General features: G+C 37.8%; 2 protein-coding genes across 2 annotated transcripts in view; one reads left to right on the top strand and one right to left on the bottom strand.

The window, feature by feature from the left end:
* The window catches only part of LOC107673117 (glycosyltransferase-like domain-containing protein 1), a 31595-nt gene extending 23790 nt beyond the window's left edge, over positions 1-7805 (top strand). Inside the window, exons 6-10 of the mRNA XM_016466589.1 lie at positions 1262-1371; positions 2173-2317; positions 5646-5716; positions 6029-6120; positions 7779-7805. Of these exons, the coding sequence (XP_016322075.1) occupies positions 1262-1371; positions 2173-2317; positions 5646-5716; positions 6029-6120; positions 7779-7805 (445 nt within the window). The remainder of the gene's footprint in view (positions 1-1261; positions 1372-2172; positions 2318-5645; positions 5717-6028; positions 6121-7778) is intronic.
* A 4253-nt stretch (positions 7806-12058) lies between these two features.
* The window catches only part of LOC107673132 (rho GTPase-activating protein 15-like), a 36509-nt gene continuing 34801 nt past the window's right edge, over positions 12059-13766 (bottom strand). The window contains exon 14 of the mRNA XM_016466617.1: positions 12059-12322. Within this exon, the coding sequence (XP_016322103.1) occupies positions 12139-12322 (184 nt within the window). The 3' untranslated portion in view covers positions 12059-12138. The remainder of the gene's footprint in view (positions 12323-13766) is intronic.

Below are 13766 nucleotides of genomic sequence, written 5' to 3'. Positions count from 1 at the left end.
GCGCATTTTGGAATATCGCATAAAAAAAAACGCTAGATGGAAATGCCAAGATGCACATAAATTCTAAAAATGCGCATAAAAAATTATGTGCACATTTGAGTAGGATAAACTTTTTATCCAATAAGAAAAAATTAGCATAAACTATGATGGAAACATTTACCGTATAAATTCCTCCATTCCTCGAAAAAGTCATGTGACTGCGCTTTGAGACGGGATAATTTGTCTAGCAGCGGACCGATCGCGTTCACAGCATCTATATGTTGTTATGGTCATTCTGAAATGCCTGAGCAAAGTCTGTGGTCAAAGTATTTCTATGTAATTGTCTTACATGACTACGCTCCCAAACAGCAGCATCCACCTCCAAAAGCATTGACAGCATTTATTGTTACGTCTGCTCGATCTGAGGTGCAAGTAATTTATGTCATATATGAAAATTATTATATTCAGTGGCTTCTCCTATATTCTTAGTGATATTTAGTGCCACAGTTGACCAGGAAGTGACGTTTTTGTTCTCTTTGACTCATTGGATGGAAACGGTGCTTTATTCGCATATGTTTTATGCGCAGGGCCATCCTTAGGGGGGTGCAACTGGTGCGGTAGCACCGGGCTCCACGGCGAACGGACCGAGGGGGATGGACCCTCGGCCCCCACAACCCCCCCACCCCGGAACGCGGTCGCAAACGGACCGAGGGGGGCCCCGCTCCCTACCTCGCACCGGGCCCCGCGTCAGCTAAGGACAGCCCCGCATAAGTTTAATTCGAATCTTTGGATGGAAACATAGCTAGTGTAAAAGTACCCCAATTCTAGGGAAAAATTCGCAGACTTGTCAACACTGCTTACTAAACAAAACTCTCTCTATATATTCAGCTTCACATTAAAATTGTTTTATTTATAATTGTATTTGTTGAGATCACCACAACCTTCAAGAAACAGCTGAGGATGCTTCCATTTACACCTTAAATTAATCATAAACCTAAACCTAGACATGTCTTATGTAAAAGAAAACTTGTGCTCTTATCTTACTTGGTATTGACATACTATGCATATTGTTGACTCGTGTATGAAATGGCTTGTGATGACTGTCAGCTATATGATTAAATGTTAAATATGACGGGTAGTGGTTTTTATTTTCTACACTTTATTTTGAACTCTCTTTTGGTAATATTTTTGTGACTTTCCTGCTGCTAATTACTTTGCAATTAAACTATTGTTTCCAAATGTGAAATAGTGTTTTGTTTCTGCTGTCTCTGTCTGGCTAAAGGGAACATGACAAAGACCCACAGCTGTTCTTCCAGACCTTACTGAAACTCAAAGAACGACAGCTGAGCTTTGAAGTTTCTGTCCTGGGAGAGACCTTCACTGACGTTCCAGGTACATCATGTGCTGTGGGGATTAGAGACGGGGATATAATTAAACAATTATAATGTGATATTGCTTTTATTCAACAGTTCTTTCAGACAAAATATTCCAGTTAGTTAGCCATATAATTTTTTTCTTCACCAGAATCTGCTTGCTTTATTTATTTATTTACTTACCTTTCTGTTCCTACTTTTTTATAGAATGATTTGGTTGGTTGACACCTCTGATGTCATGCACAAATGTAATTACATGTTTAACTTTGAAACAAATTTGTTAAGTACATCGCTTTAGGTTCAAAGATCATCTGTTTATTGCACACAGGCAACATTTTCATTGGCAAAATACACTCCCCATTAGTGGACAATTATGTTTTAATATCTTTCGGACAGTCTTGAGTATTTATGGCGTTGTGTTCATTTCATTTATGTGCCCACACAGTCTAACGCTGCCAAAGCTAGACTTACAGGAAACACAATCTCTTATATTGAGATGCAAACTTTTATCACGGCATAAACAGCTGCAGGACCAAAAGAAATAAACAGATCGTAAAGGTTGCTCATGTTATGAAATTAGGTTTACGATTGCTCGGAAGGCAATCATACTGAAACGGTTTTAATCTATTTTGATTTTGCTAATAGAATCACATTATTGATTATTTGTGCCCTTCTCTGTTTTATGTCCAAATTTATGATGACCTTGCTTATTTTATCTCCTCACAAAATATGACCCAAACTTTATACATCCCTCTCTCCGCTAATCGCTACACATCGATATTGAGGCTTCTGTCCCTTTCTCCGTTCCTTCCCACTATAGACATCTTTTTAGAAGCCAAAGAACAGTTGGTTGACCACATCCAGCACTGGGGTTTCATGCCCAGTAAGGAAGATTACCTCAAAGCGCTGTGCCAAGCAGATGTCGTCGTTTCCACGGCCAAGCACGAGTTTTTCGGAGTAGCAATGTGAGTTTCATCTGCTGTCTGTCACAGAAATATGTTCTCTCCAAACAGAAAGGCACCACAATGGTTTATATATGTTAATGTATTAGCAGAAGCTTCGTTTGCTGTTTTTATGAAATTTCGAAAAAACTTGAATTTAGTCATTCGTATTAGTAAATTACCACAGACTTCATAGTAACTTCTGTTTGTTTCATAATGTGGATGCAGAAAGTCTTTTCAATCATGTCACATTTTAACGTGAGGATTACCTTGAGTATGTAAATCTCCAAAGAAAAAAAGTTCATGGCGTAATTGAAAGGTTGCGTTCAATCCCAGAGGCCTGTGTCCTCTCTATCTGGGGGGTGTTTCACTGTCAGGAGGGTACTGCATGTGTTTTGGAGGGACCTTTGAAAGCATCACCCTTGATGTGTTCAGCATCGCCTGAATCAGTATCTTCAGTCACCTGTGCTTGACTTTTGAAGAGTTTGTTTGATCATGCCCAGGGCCAAGGTAGCACTGATCCAAGTGCACTAGCAGGGGCTCGTTCTACACTGGGGAATTCACTCATCCTTGTTCTGTAGACTAAATGTATACATCCTATTAGATGACAGAATTGATGAATTTTCTGGGCCATGATATCGATTGGATGGAAACATCCTTTGCTTTGCGGGGTAACGGTTTAAACATGCACTCCCTCTGGGACTCTTACTACATACGGCTGAGGTTGTTCTCGATTTCATTAGATTAAAGTCCAGTGGAGAGGAGGAATAAGGAGACTCCTCAGCTGTGTGTGTTTTACATTTATGTCCTCAGGCAATGTGTGTGTTCAAACACTGATCAAACACCTGCTGTTGGCTTTTCTTAATAATGGTTAACTTCCAAAAAACATCTCATTTGAGTAATTAAGACTATGATGTTCCTTAACTATGAGCACACCATAGTTAGAGAATTGTCTTTATGTACGTAATGAAAACACTTTAGATTAGGAAACACTATTCACTATTAACTAGTTGTTTATTAGCATGCATATTACTAGCATATTGGCTGTTTATTTGTACTTAAAAACACTTATTCTGCATGACTCTATTCTAGATCCATTAACCCGACCCAAATAAAACTACAGCAACTACCGTACTATCAATTTAGCAGTACTTAGGAGTTTGAGGAAAAACTCTTAGTTAATAGTGAATGTGTTCCCTATTCTAAAGTGTTACATAACATTGTGATGATTTTTTTTTTAAATGTCTAATGCTAATAGCTAGTTTATTATATCTCATAAATACATACAAGTGAATTCACAGTTCACAATTGCATTGTTGAACAGCTTTGATTACAACTTTGTGTGAAATCGTGTACAATGAAATAATTTATTAGATTTATTACATTAAATATTTGGATACATTTTATGATAGATTTTAATATAAGTCTGGGACAAGGGTAAAACAATAAAATCTTTACATAATACATTTCAAAAGTATCAAAAAAAATAACTGATGAAGAAATGATAAAAAGTTTGAGATGTTTTAATGTGGCCTTCATATAAAAAAGAAAAGAAAAGTTAAAATCTGTTATTTTTAATAAAAATCAGCCCCAGGACATAAAAGTGCCTGGAGTTGAAGAAACATCCACTTTCTAAATCAATTTTGCTACAAAGAACTGATGACATGAGAAAGAGGCCGTAAGACCTCGGAACTCGAATCACCTGCTCAAATGCTTTTGACGATCAGTCCTTGCTTCTCATTGGTCAACTCCGTGCCACGCAAGGGGAATTTTTTTCCACCATGTTCTGTCCTCGTTATTGTGGAAATTAGCCTAATCTGATTAATTGTCAGCAGACGCCCATCCGTGCCCTCCAGAAAAACAGTAAGGCAGCCAAGCAGAATGATCGCCTAATTATATTTGAGATGAAAAGCCTGATAAGCATTTGCACGCTCACACATTAACTGCATTGACATGGAACTGACCTTAATCAGTTTCATACGACGGGCTGTGTCATAGACTCCAGCCGAGCAACTTTGATTTACTGTGTTCACTGTGAATTTGATCAGGGAAGGGGATGTTGACGTTGCAGAGTAGGTAATACTACACTAAACCTTCACTTTCTGGTGTTTGCTCAAGGACGGTGACTGTTGTGCTTTTGTTTTGCTTTTTCCTTTGTAGAGAAATTATAGGTGATGTGTTCTTTTTTTGTTTTTCTTCCAACTGGTTTATAATTTGTTGGAATAAAGAGATGTGAATAAAAGTGGATGTTTTATTGCTTTTGTGCGAGTAGAGAATGCATTGGACTTTTTAGCATGTGTCTGCTGGCAAGTGATGACTAGATTATTCAGAATACAGGGGTATCAAGATCTGTTTTTAAAAGTTGAACTAATTTTAACTTAACATGGCATTTTAAAAATGAAGATTTATCACATGTGAAAACATTTAAACAAAGGTGCAGACAGATGCAAGATAGCGTGTGAGGTCAGGTATGTTGCCCACCTTTAACCAAAACTGCTTGATCATCCATGATTCCTGCAACTGCAGGATTGTGCTCAAAAAAAGAAAGAAAGAAATATATATGCTTTGTTTTCTTATGTCACAGATCGGAAGGTTTAGCATTCTATAAGCGTCCATTAAATATGTAACACTACAAACCACTTTGAAACACAACTTTGTGATTCTGAGACGTTTTCCAAATCCACAGGATTGTTTGAGGAGATTTGTCCCAATGCTCAAACAGAATTTTGAAATTTCAGCCGTGAATGGCAAGAGGGCTAATCGGATATTAAAATATGCATGGTTTTAGCATGGGAAATGAGATGAGGATCTGATGGTGAAGGGAGAGATGGATAGACTCATTAAATATTAATACTCATTCTACAAAATATTTAAACAGCCGGTCATTTCCACAGCCAGCAATAAGAGTTCAAATGAGTTGAATCAGTTGGGAGCAAAGTTTGCCCTAGATTGAACTATTTGATGAACTAAAAGCATGAGATGGTGTGTAAAACTATGCCATAGTTATGAGGTAGCATTACAAGAATGCATTAGGTATTTGAGTTAGTAAAATGATTTGAAATGCTTTGATCTGCTGTGTGTAACGGTTGATATTGATCAAGGTGTAGTACAAGGTGCCGCTTTATCCGGCGGGTGGTAGGTTGAAAAAATAACCTTCCCTCATCCAGTTACAATGACTTTCTTCAGTAATGGCAACTCTTTTGGTTTGTAGTCAGCTTTATAGCGCTGAACTTCCATGGTGCTGTTTTAGAAATTGCTTATTGGGGAAATGCATCCAAGTCATTTCAATACATTTGGTCAATACAGTACACTATGGAACTGAATCTTAAATGACGTAAATCTTCTCTTTCAGGTTAGAAGCGGTCCATTGTGGTTGTTACCCTCTGTGTCTGAAGGCTTTGGTCTATCCTGAAATATTCCCTGGTAAAAAAAAAATCTTTCATTTTCATGATTTGCCTAGCTCAATTTCATGTGCAAAAGAAGATTTATTGTCACAGGCAAAGCTGCTATGTTCAACTTCTGTGTAGAATGACGTATTCATCTTAAAGCACAGTCGAAGAATTTGCCATAAACCATTCTGGCATTTGTATATAAATAAGTAAATATAACCACAGTTCAATAATGTACAGCATCACGCAGCATGGTGTCAGCTGAATTTTTAATGCTGAAAGTGCCTGCGATCTCATCTGCTCTTTGAGGTTTCTGACTTATCAAATATGTATTTTCCTCTTGTAGCAACATATCTGTATTCAACACCTGAACAGCGGTGTAAAAGACTACAAGACTTCTGCAAGCGTCCGCAATTAGTCAGACACCATGTTACTCAGGTAAACAATGTAAATTTTTCTGGGAGTCAAATCAACCGCAAAGACTCCTACAGAGAATTCTAACATGTGTAGTGCTTTTTAGTCATACAATACTGCGAATAAACATTCATCCACGATGCTAATGCATGACTAGTAATCAAAAATCTAAAAATGTAGCCTAAATTATTTTGTGCTATGAAGGTGTACTACAAATCAGTTAAGATGAGCTCTTCATTCCATTGTAGAGGTACAGCAAGATCAATAAAAGCCATTAACTGGTGGGCCGCAAGTCTGATAGAGAAAAAAAAAAAACAATGCTACACACAAATATTCAACTCTATAACATAAAATCCTCTCTACCTCTCGGCTATTATTTAGGAAAAACATGTATATGTGATTTTAATGTTCTCATGCCGGAAAAAAGCAACTTTATATTTGTGGTTAATGGAAAAAAAGAACAATCAAAAAACCTGAAACCGCTTTCGTGTTGCGCCTAGGCGGGCCCACCTCATATTTCGGTTCATATCCATTTTTATCCTTTGTGCCGGAGGACTCCAGCCTGGAATTCTGGAGTCTTCGGTTCCCACTCCGACAGAGCGGCAGCCAAGTTGCGGCTTGAAACGTTGTGGGCTCTCGCTCCACCTGAGGTTGCCAGGTTGTGACAAAGTCCCCCGAGGCTCAGTAAAGGTTGATGCAAGGCTTCCCCAGGACTGTGGTTGAATCTAAATATGGTTATTTTATTTTCCTTGCGTCGGAGATCTGGCTGTACGTTGTAACCGGGAACCCGCTGCATAATTAAGGGGGCATGGTAACTAGCTATTTATATGTTTTTGCAAAATGTAAAATCTGGCAAACTAACAATGGCCTGTCAGATTTTCCATTAAGATGTAAGTGTCTGCTTTCACATCACAGCAATGCCACAATCACACGGCCCACTTCAGGCCTGCCAACATATGTGTTATTAAAAGAGGTCTGACTTTTATTGCAAGAGTTATTGAAGGATTCCTCCTTTATTATCAGACATTCTCGCAATAAAGCTGTGGACTTTCTGACGTTATTATTTCAGATGTATCGATTATTCAGGTGCATCGGACGGAGGATTCAAATTAAAGGCTCAAATATAATCACGTCGCCGTCTCCTCGCACGCGTCCGAGATTAGTCTCATTACTCCTCATTAAGTAGCAGTGCTTCCTTTACAGCTCATAGAAAAATAATCCTAATATCCTACCTCCATATGTAATGTATTTCATATTTTAGGGGGTCAGTGAGATACTTTTGTGTGCCGTATGATATTTAGCGTGATTTATCCAAGCATTATCGCTTCTGATTTCCCTCTTTTTGTTCATCCTTGGGTTATTTATAAGGAGCATATGGATGCGATTGACCTGTTTCCACCTTATCCCACAATGTCAGATGAATTTGCCATCTACTCCGGGCCGACCTGAGGTCAGGACCTAATGACGCCATAAAGCCTATAACCTGCTGTTTCGGCACAAAATGTCACCCCACATATTAAAAGTTAATAGCAACCTCTATAAAACTCAGAGCACATTAAACCATTTCATTGGCCTGTTGCTGTTTTCTCACTGATGGTGTTCTAGGGATATGAAGCTAATTTAATGCCGGCCGAATTCGATGGCAAAACAAATGTGCGGTCCTCTTAATTTTTCTTCTCCAGTTCATGTTTGGTGTCCCACTGGAGTAGCAGAGTTTGGAGAGCTGCCATTCACATTATATGACTACATTTGTAGATATTTTAATATCTGACTGGGGAATCACTAAAGTGAATTTGATCTGATACAACTTCAGGTATAAGTACTCATCTGTTTAAGGTCAGCTTTGAGTTTATATATGATATTCAGACCTTTATCAGATAATGGTATCTCAATTATTAGATACTTGGAAGTGAAGGTAAGATTACTTTTAGCATTCTCTCAAGCATTTCGAAGCTCATTGCTGTAACCAGAACAGAATTTAGAGCTGCAACTCACTGCAAATGAAACGACACAGAATCATCACAGCCTCATCTGAAACCAGCAAAAGGATTTAGGAAATGGAAAATGGAAATGGCGCTTTAATGAGAACCCTCAAGTTCTGACTTGAGCAAAATTTAGTGGTCACAGTACAGTTTGAGCATGATTGTCACCAAATTAGGAAGGAGTTATTTTTTCATAAGCATTAATGTATTTATTTTAATGGTTTTCTAATAACTGTTTAATAAAGGGAATAATCTTATTTCAAACGTCTACCCTGTAAGTCAAGAGGGTAGTTTTTTTTTTTGTAAATTTGTTTGTAATATATATCACATTATATTGAGTGAATTTCACTAGATTGAAATTAGTGTCCCTTATCCATTTTTTTTATATATATTTTGTCAGAATGAATATTCCTTTAATAATAATAATAAGAAGAAGAACTATGTTATTATTACTATATATTATTATATTTTTAAATAGTTTACTTTCTAAAGCAAGGGAAGTACTTTAAAGGGTTTGTAAATGATTTGTTAGGAGTGGACTGATAAAAAAAAAAAAAGCTTTTATTTTCTCTTTGTGTGCTGCTTGATGCCAGTTTATTTATTTTAGTCTTTTTTTTCACACCAGCTCATGTTGTGGCACGCTGTCCAATTATACCATTACCAAGGGGGAAGTGTGTACTACTGTTTGTGGTCGTACAGTACGGTTGTGTGATTTTATCATTTGTTTATTTCTGAACACAGGATGAGAAAGAGGCCCTGAATGAACTAACAGGTAGAATGCGTCTCCTTTTTTCACTCTGAGTTCATATAACATTGCCCTGATCCCTGATCTTAAAGGAAGACTGGAGGAACGGATAAGCGAGAGAGAGAGACATAGTTGTCCTCATGTGACTCAGTCATATGCTATCAATATGCTGCCATGTTCTGTTGGAGCCCAGGCTCTTTTTAATGGGGCCTGGTGGTTATTTCAGAAAAAGAACATCATACCAACAGTAAAATATGGTGGTGGTAGTGTGATGGTCTGGGGCTGTTTTGCTGCTTCAGGACCTGGAAGACTTGCTGTGATAAATGGAACCATGAATTCTGCTGTTTACCAAAAATTCCTGAAGGAGAATGTCCGGCCATCTGTTCGTGAGCTCAAGCTGAAGCGAACTTGGGTTCTGCAGCAGGACAATGATCCAAAACACACCAGCAAGTCCACCTCTGAATGGCTGAAGAAAAACAAAATTAAGACTTTGGAGTGGCCTAGTCAAAGTCCTGACCTGAATCCTATTGAGATGCTGTGGCATGACCTTAAAAAGGCGGTTCATGCTCGAAAACCCTCCAATGTGGCTGAATTACAACAATTCTGCATAGATGAGTGGACCAAAATTCCTCCACAGCGCTGTAACAGGCTCATTGCAAGTTATCGCAAACGCTTGATTGCAGTTGTTGCTGCTAAGGGTGGCCCAACCAGTTATTAGGTTTAGGGGGCAAACACTTTTTCACACAGGGCCATGTAGTTTTGGATTTTGTTTTCCCTTAATAATAAAAACCTTCATTTAAAAACTGCATGTTGTGTTTACTTGTGTTATCTTTGACTAATATTTAAATTTGTTTGATGATCTGAAACATTAAAGTGTGACAAACATGCAAAAAAATAAGAAATCAGGAAGGGGGCCAACACTTTTTCACACCACTGTATATATATATATACTATATATGTAATAATAACACACACTGCCATTCAAAAGTTTTGTCAGTGAGATTTTTTAAAGAAATTACTTTTGTTTACCTAGAATGCATTATGCATAAATGTTTCTTGAGCAGCAAATCTGCATATTAGAATGATTTCTGAAGGATCATGTCACTGAAGACACTGAAGACTGGATTTGACAGAAAATTCAGCTTTGCCATCACAGGAATAAATTACATTAAAAAATATATTAAAATAGAAAACATTTAAATTGCAATCATATTCTTCAATATCACTGTATTTTTATAAAAAAATAAAAAATAAAGAGATGTTTAAAGAATCTACCCCGAAAGGTAGTGTATATAGTTTAAATTTATATTGGCAAGGTCAAAATCTGTGCAGCAAACAAACTGCGTAAAATACTGAAATAAATACTTTGGCCATTATTTTTTATGTTTTTTTTTTTTGATTCAGTCACTTCACACCACATTCCAAACACTCAAAATGCACCACACCTTTTCACAAGCCAATTTGATGGGAGACGTTAATTTTGCACATATTAATGAGCTAAGTACCACCTGCAGTACGACGGCTCTCAAAGTGTGAGCTGTGTTGCACAAAGCCCAGTGTCATGTGACCATGGGCTCTAGCACAGAATAAATCTGGGCGTTCGCTTCATGTACACGGCAAATATCTGCCAATATTCTCCCCTGGGTTACTTACCACTTCAGTCCATCCACCCACACATTTTGACTTCTTGTTATTTGAAGCATTTAATGCAAGAATGAACTCTACAGCATGGCCTCTCGGCTCTGCTTGGGCAGCTGGTGTTCAGTGCCTACTTTTGACCAAGGCGGTGTGAAATAAAACACCGCAGTGTACCGCTATCACGACATAAGTATAAAGTTTTTATTTGTTATTCAAATGTCATTTAAAAGACAATTTCCATCCCAATAGAGCAGTGTACATCACAGGGTGGATTTAAAGTAAGGCTTTGTCTGCATTAGAATCATAATCATGGCTGTCTGTACTTTTTATTGTGCTGTAATACTTCTGGGCTGCATTTCTTTAATTCTTTTTTTTTCTTCTGGATTTTCTTGTCTAGCATTGAAGTAAGCGAGCTTGTCTGGCATGTTAAACTTTTTTTAGGTGTCAAAACTAAACGACAAACTAAGCCACCACGTTCAATACAGGATCCAAGCTCTCTGTAAACTGTTTGTGGTTGGAGAAAAAAACGAGTATGTGTGTATCTTTTCAAAGGTTCTGCGATGAAGGTCTTGGTGGCCTGCCGAACTCGTTAAGGTCCCTGAGTGAAGCGCAGCTGTGCCAGAGAGGTCACTAAAAGCTGCATCTCATTTCACTGCGTTATTTTCAGTCGAGATTTAGAGAGACGCACAACCCGCAAATCTGGTTTATGTCGCCCTCCTGTTCCTCCAGTACCCCTTCATCATTACTGCTCGAGATGCCAAACTATGAGGGATCTGATGCAGGGAAAAAGCTACAAGGAGGGATGGCTCTTCCCGTAATTACAGACTCTCTCTTATCTCTGGGATGGAATTAAAAACACATTCCATGCAGACAGTCTCAGCACTGGCCTGCGGGAAGCAAATAAAAAGAGACTGCTGTTCGAGAATTGGAGAGGACTTTGGCAGTTTGATTAGAAACCGATGTGATCACGCTGTACGTTATCTGAAAATGCAAAGGGCCCACAGAGTGACAGAGTTTATGAAGGAGGCTGCAGGAAGAAGAGCAGAAAACTCAATGCAGCTTTTTTTTTTTTTTTTTACTTTTTTCAAAAACAAAATAATTGTACAAATTTTGCTTACAATAAAAAAAACAATATACGTACATCTACCATTAATAAAACACAACATCACAATATAATACAAAGCAAATACCTGTTGCAACAGACTGCAAGTATGTGCTGCCAGAAAATAATCACAAGTTTGCTATCTCAGGTTTCTGCCAAATAAAAGTTTGACAAAAAAAAACTGCCAGAAATCGCTTACAGCCAATTTATTTCAAACTAAAATTATCCATTAGAAAATATCAGTGTACAAAACCCATTTACAAAAAATGGGTTAATTTCCCTGTCACAAACGACCATGTATATCAGTACAAATATACAGCTTTTCAATTTTGCCAATGATGTTTTGAGGTATGATACAATGTGAGATTTGCATTATACAAAAATATAATTATATGTAAGTTTATATATAAAATTATAAATGTGACAATTATTTTTTATGTGAACCTTTTTTTTTTTTCAAGGAGCAAATATAAAAAAATCAGAAGCAAGAAACACACACACACACACATAATTTTTATTTCTTCATTTCTCACTCTTTTTTCCAGTCTCTTTTTCCAGAATACTCTGGGGTGACTTTACATGCCCTCCGGTCCAAAGATCTCCACACATTCAATGAGAATGGACTCCACCATTTGATTCTGATACACCATATTGACTTCCATGTTTCCGGATTCAAACTCGGGCCACATGAGAGTCGGTCCAAACACAATGCTGATGCCCTGAGTCGACATCAAGTTTTTCTTTGACTTCACCAAGACTCTGTAAAACAGAAAAGCAATACAATAGCAATGAATATAGTTTGTAAGTCTTGTGAAGATCCCTAATGGAAGAACTGACTACGGCGTACAAGTACAATCATTAAAGTGTGCATGTTTCCTGTCATAAAAACCTACTCAGATCGTCGGTGACGGACCATCGGCAGGGTGTTTTTGAGGACTTGTGCCTGGTCTTTGGAGGCACCTAAGAACACCATTTTAGTGGAATCTCTCTGAGCTGAGGTTTGGTTTTGGTGGAGAGACAATCAATACTGGGGTATTGGAGGACTCTTAGAAGGAGCCAGATTGGAGCCCTCTGGCTCTGTTATGAGTGAGGCCTGGAAAGGGGGGGATGGATTGTGGTGGAGAGCTTCCTTCCAAGTTGTCAACGGGATCCTGACTAAGAGGTGGGAAGCAGGCTTAACATTTAGAAGCACACTTTGTATGGTTTCACCGCGGCCCAGTTTTGAAAGGTACTGATTAGGAGTGTGTTGGGTTTACTGCACTCACGTACATTGTACCGTAGTGTAACCAACGTCTTGTCAAAATAATCTACAATTATGCAACACAACTCAATGATCTATAATCCCCGCGTTGTTGTCAAAATACTCACGCTCTCGGCTCTGAACGAGGTAACGTTCATGCTACATGTGATGTCCCTCCACATGAGTGTTATTGGGACTTTGGGAAGCCATTTCAGTCGAGAAACACAACTTAAAAGGCAGGCCAAGTGCTCTCAATAATTCCCCATTATAATGTGTATAATTAACCTCAGCCATTTCGTTTCCCCTGTACATCACAGCTAGACACTTGTCCTACCATGAGCATTTTTAACCTAATTAGCACACTATGATGTAAGGATCCCGACTGCCATTGCTAATGGTCTGCTAATGATCTTAAGGAGAGACTTCATTTCCGAAGAGATTTTTCAAAACATTAAATATGAAGCTTTTTGTCGAAACTTTTAGTGTTTTTTGGTAATTATGCCACTGTGACACCACTATATACATGACCCCCACACCCCCCACCTTCACATTCATCTCTGCTATCAGTAATGCCAGATCGATTAAAATCATGATAGAAGCTTAATTACAGTCATTATCATTTTCAATTACAGTAGCAGCACATAGTGGGAAGAAGTGCAATACAAAGACACTCTCTGGAAGGCAAAAAAAAAAAAATTTTTTTTTTGGCTGTACACACTGGCATCAGCAAAAAAACATGTAAAAGAAATTACAGTGGTATAATTAAATACTTTATATATAAATTATATAAAATTCACATAAAAACAATAAAATAAAAAAATACATATGCATAGATATTTTTCAATTGAATTTTTTTTTCCAAATATCCTAATTTAATTTTTTTTTTAAATGCGTTACAACCAAAAAAACTGATAATATAACAACAAAAAGTGTGTGTGTGTGTGTGTGTGTGTGTGTGTGTGT

Source organism: Sinocyclocheilus anshuiensis, unplaced genomic scaffold (genome assembly GCF_001515605.1).
Source record: "Sinocyclocheilus anshuiensis isolate Anshui unplaced genomic scaffold, SAMN03320099.WGS_v1.1 scaffold496, whole genome shotgun sequence".
NCBI lineage: Eukaryota > Metazoa > Chordata > Actinopteri > Cypriniformes > Cyprinidae > Sinocyclocheilus > Sinocyclocheilus anshuiensis.
The sequence above is the reverse complement of the archived record's forward strand: the minus strand, read 5'-3'. Positions and strand labels throughout refer to the sequence as shown.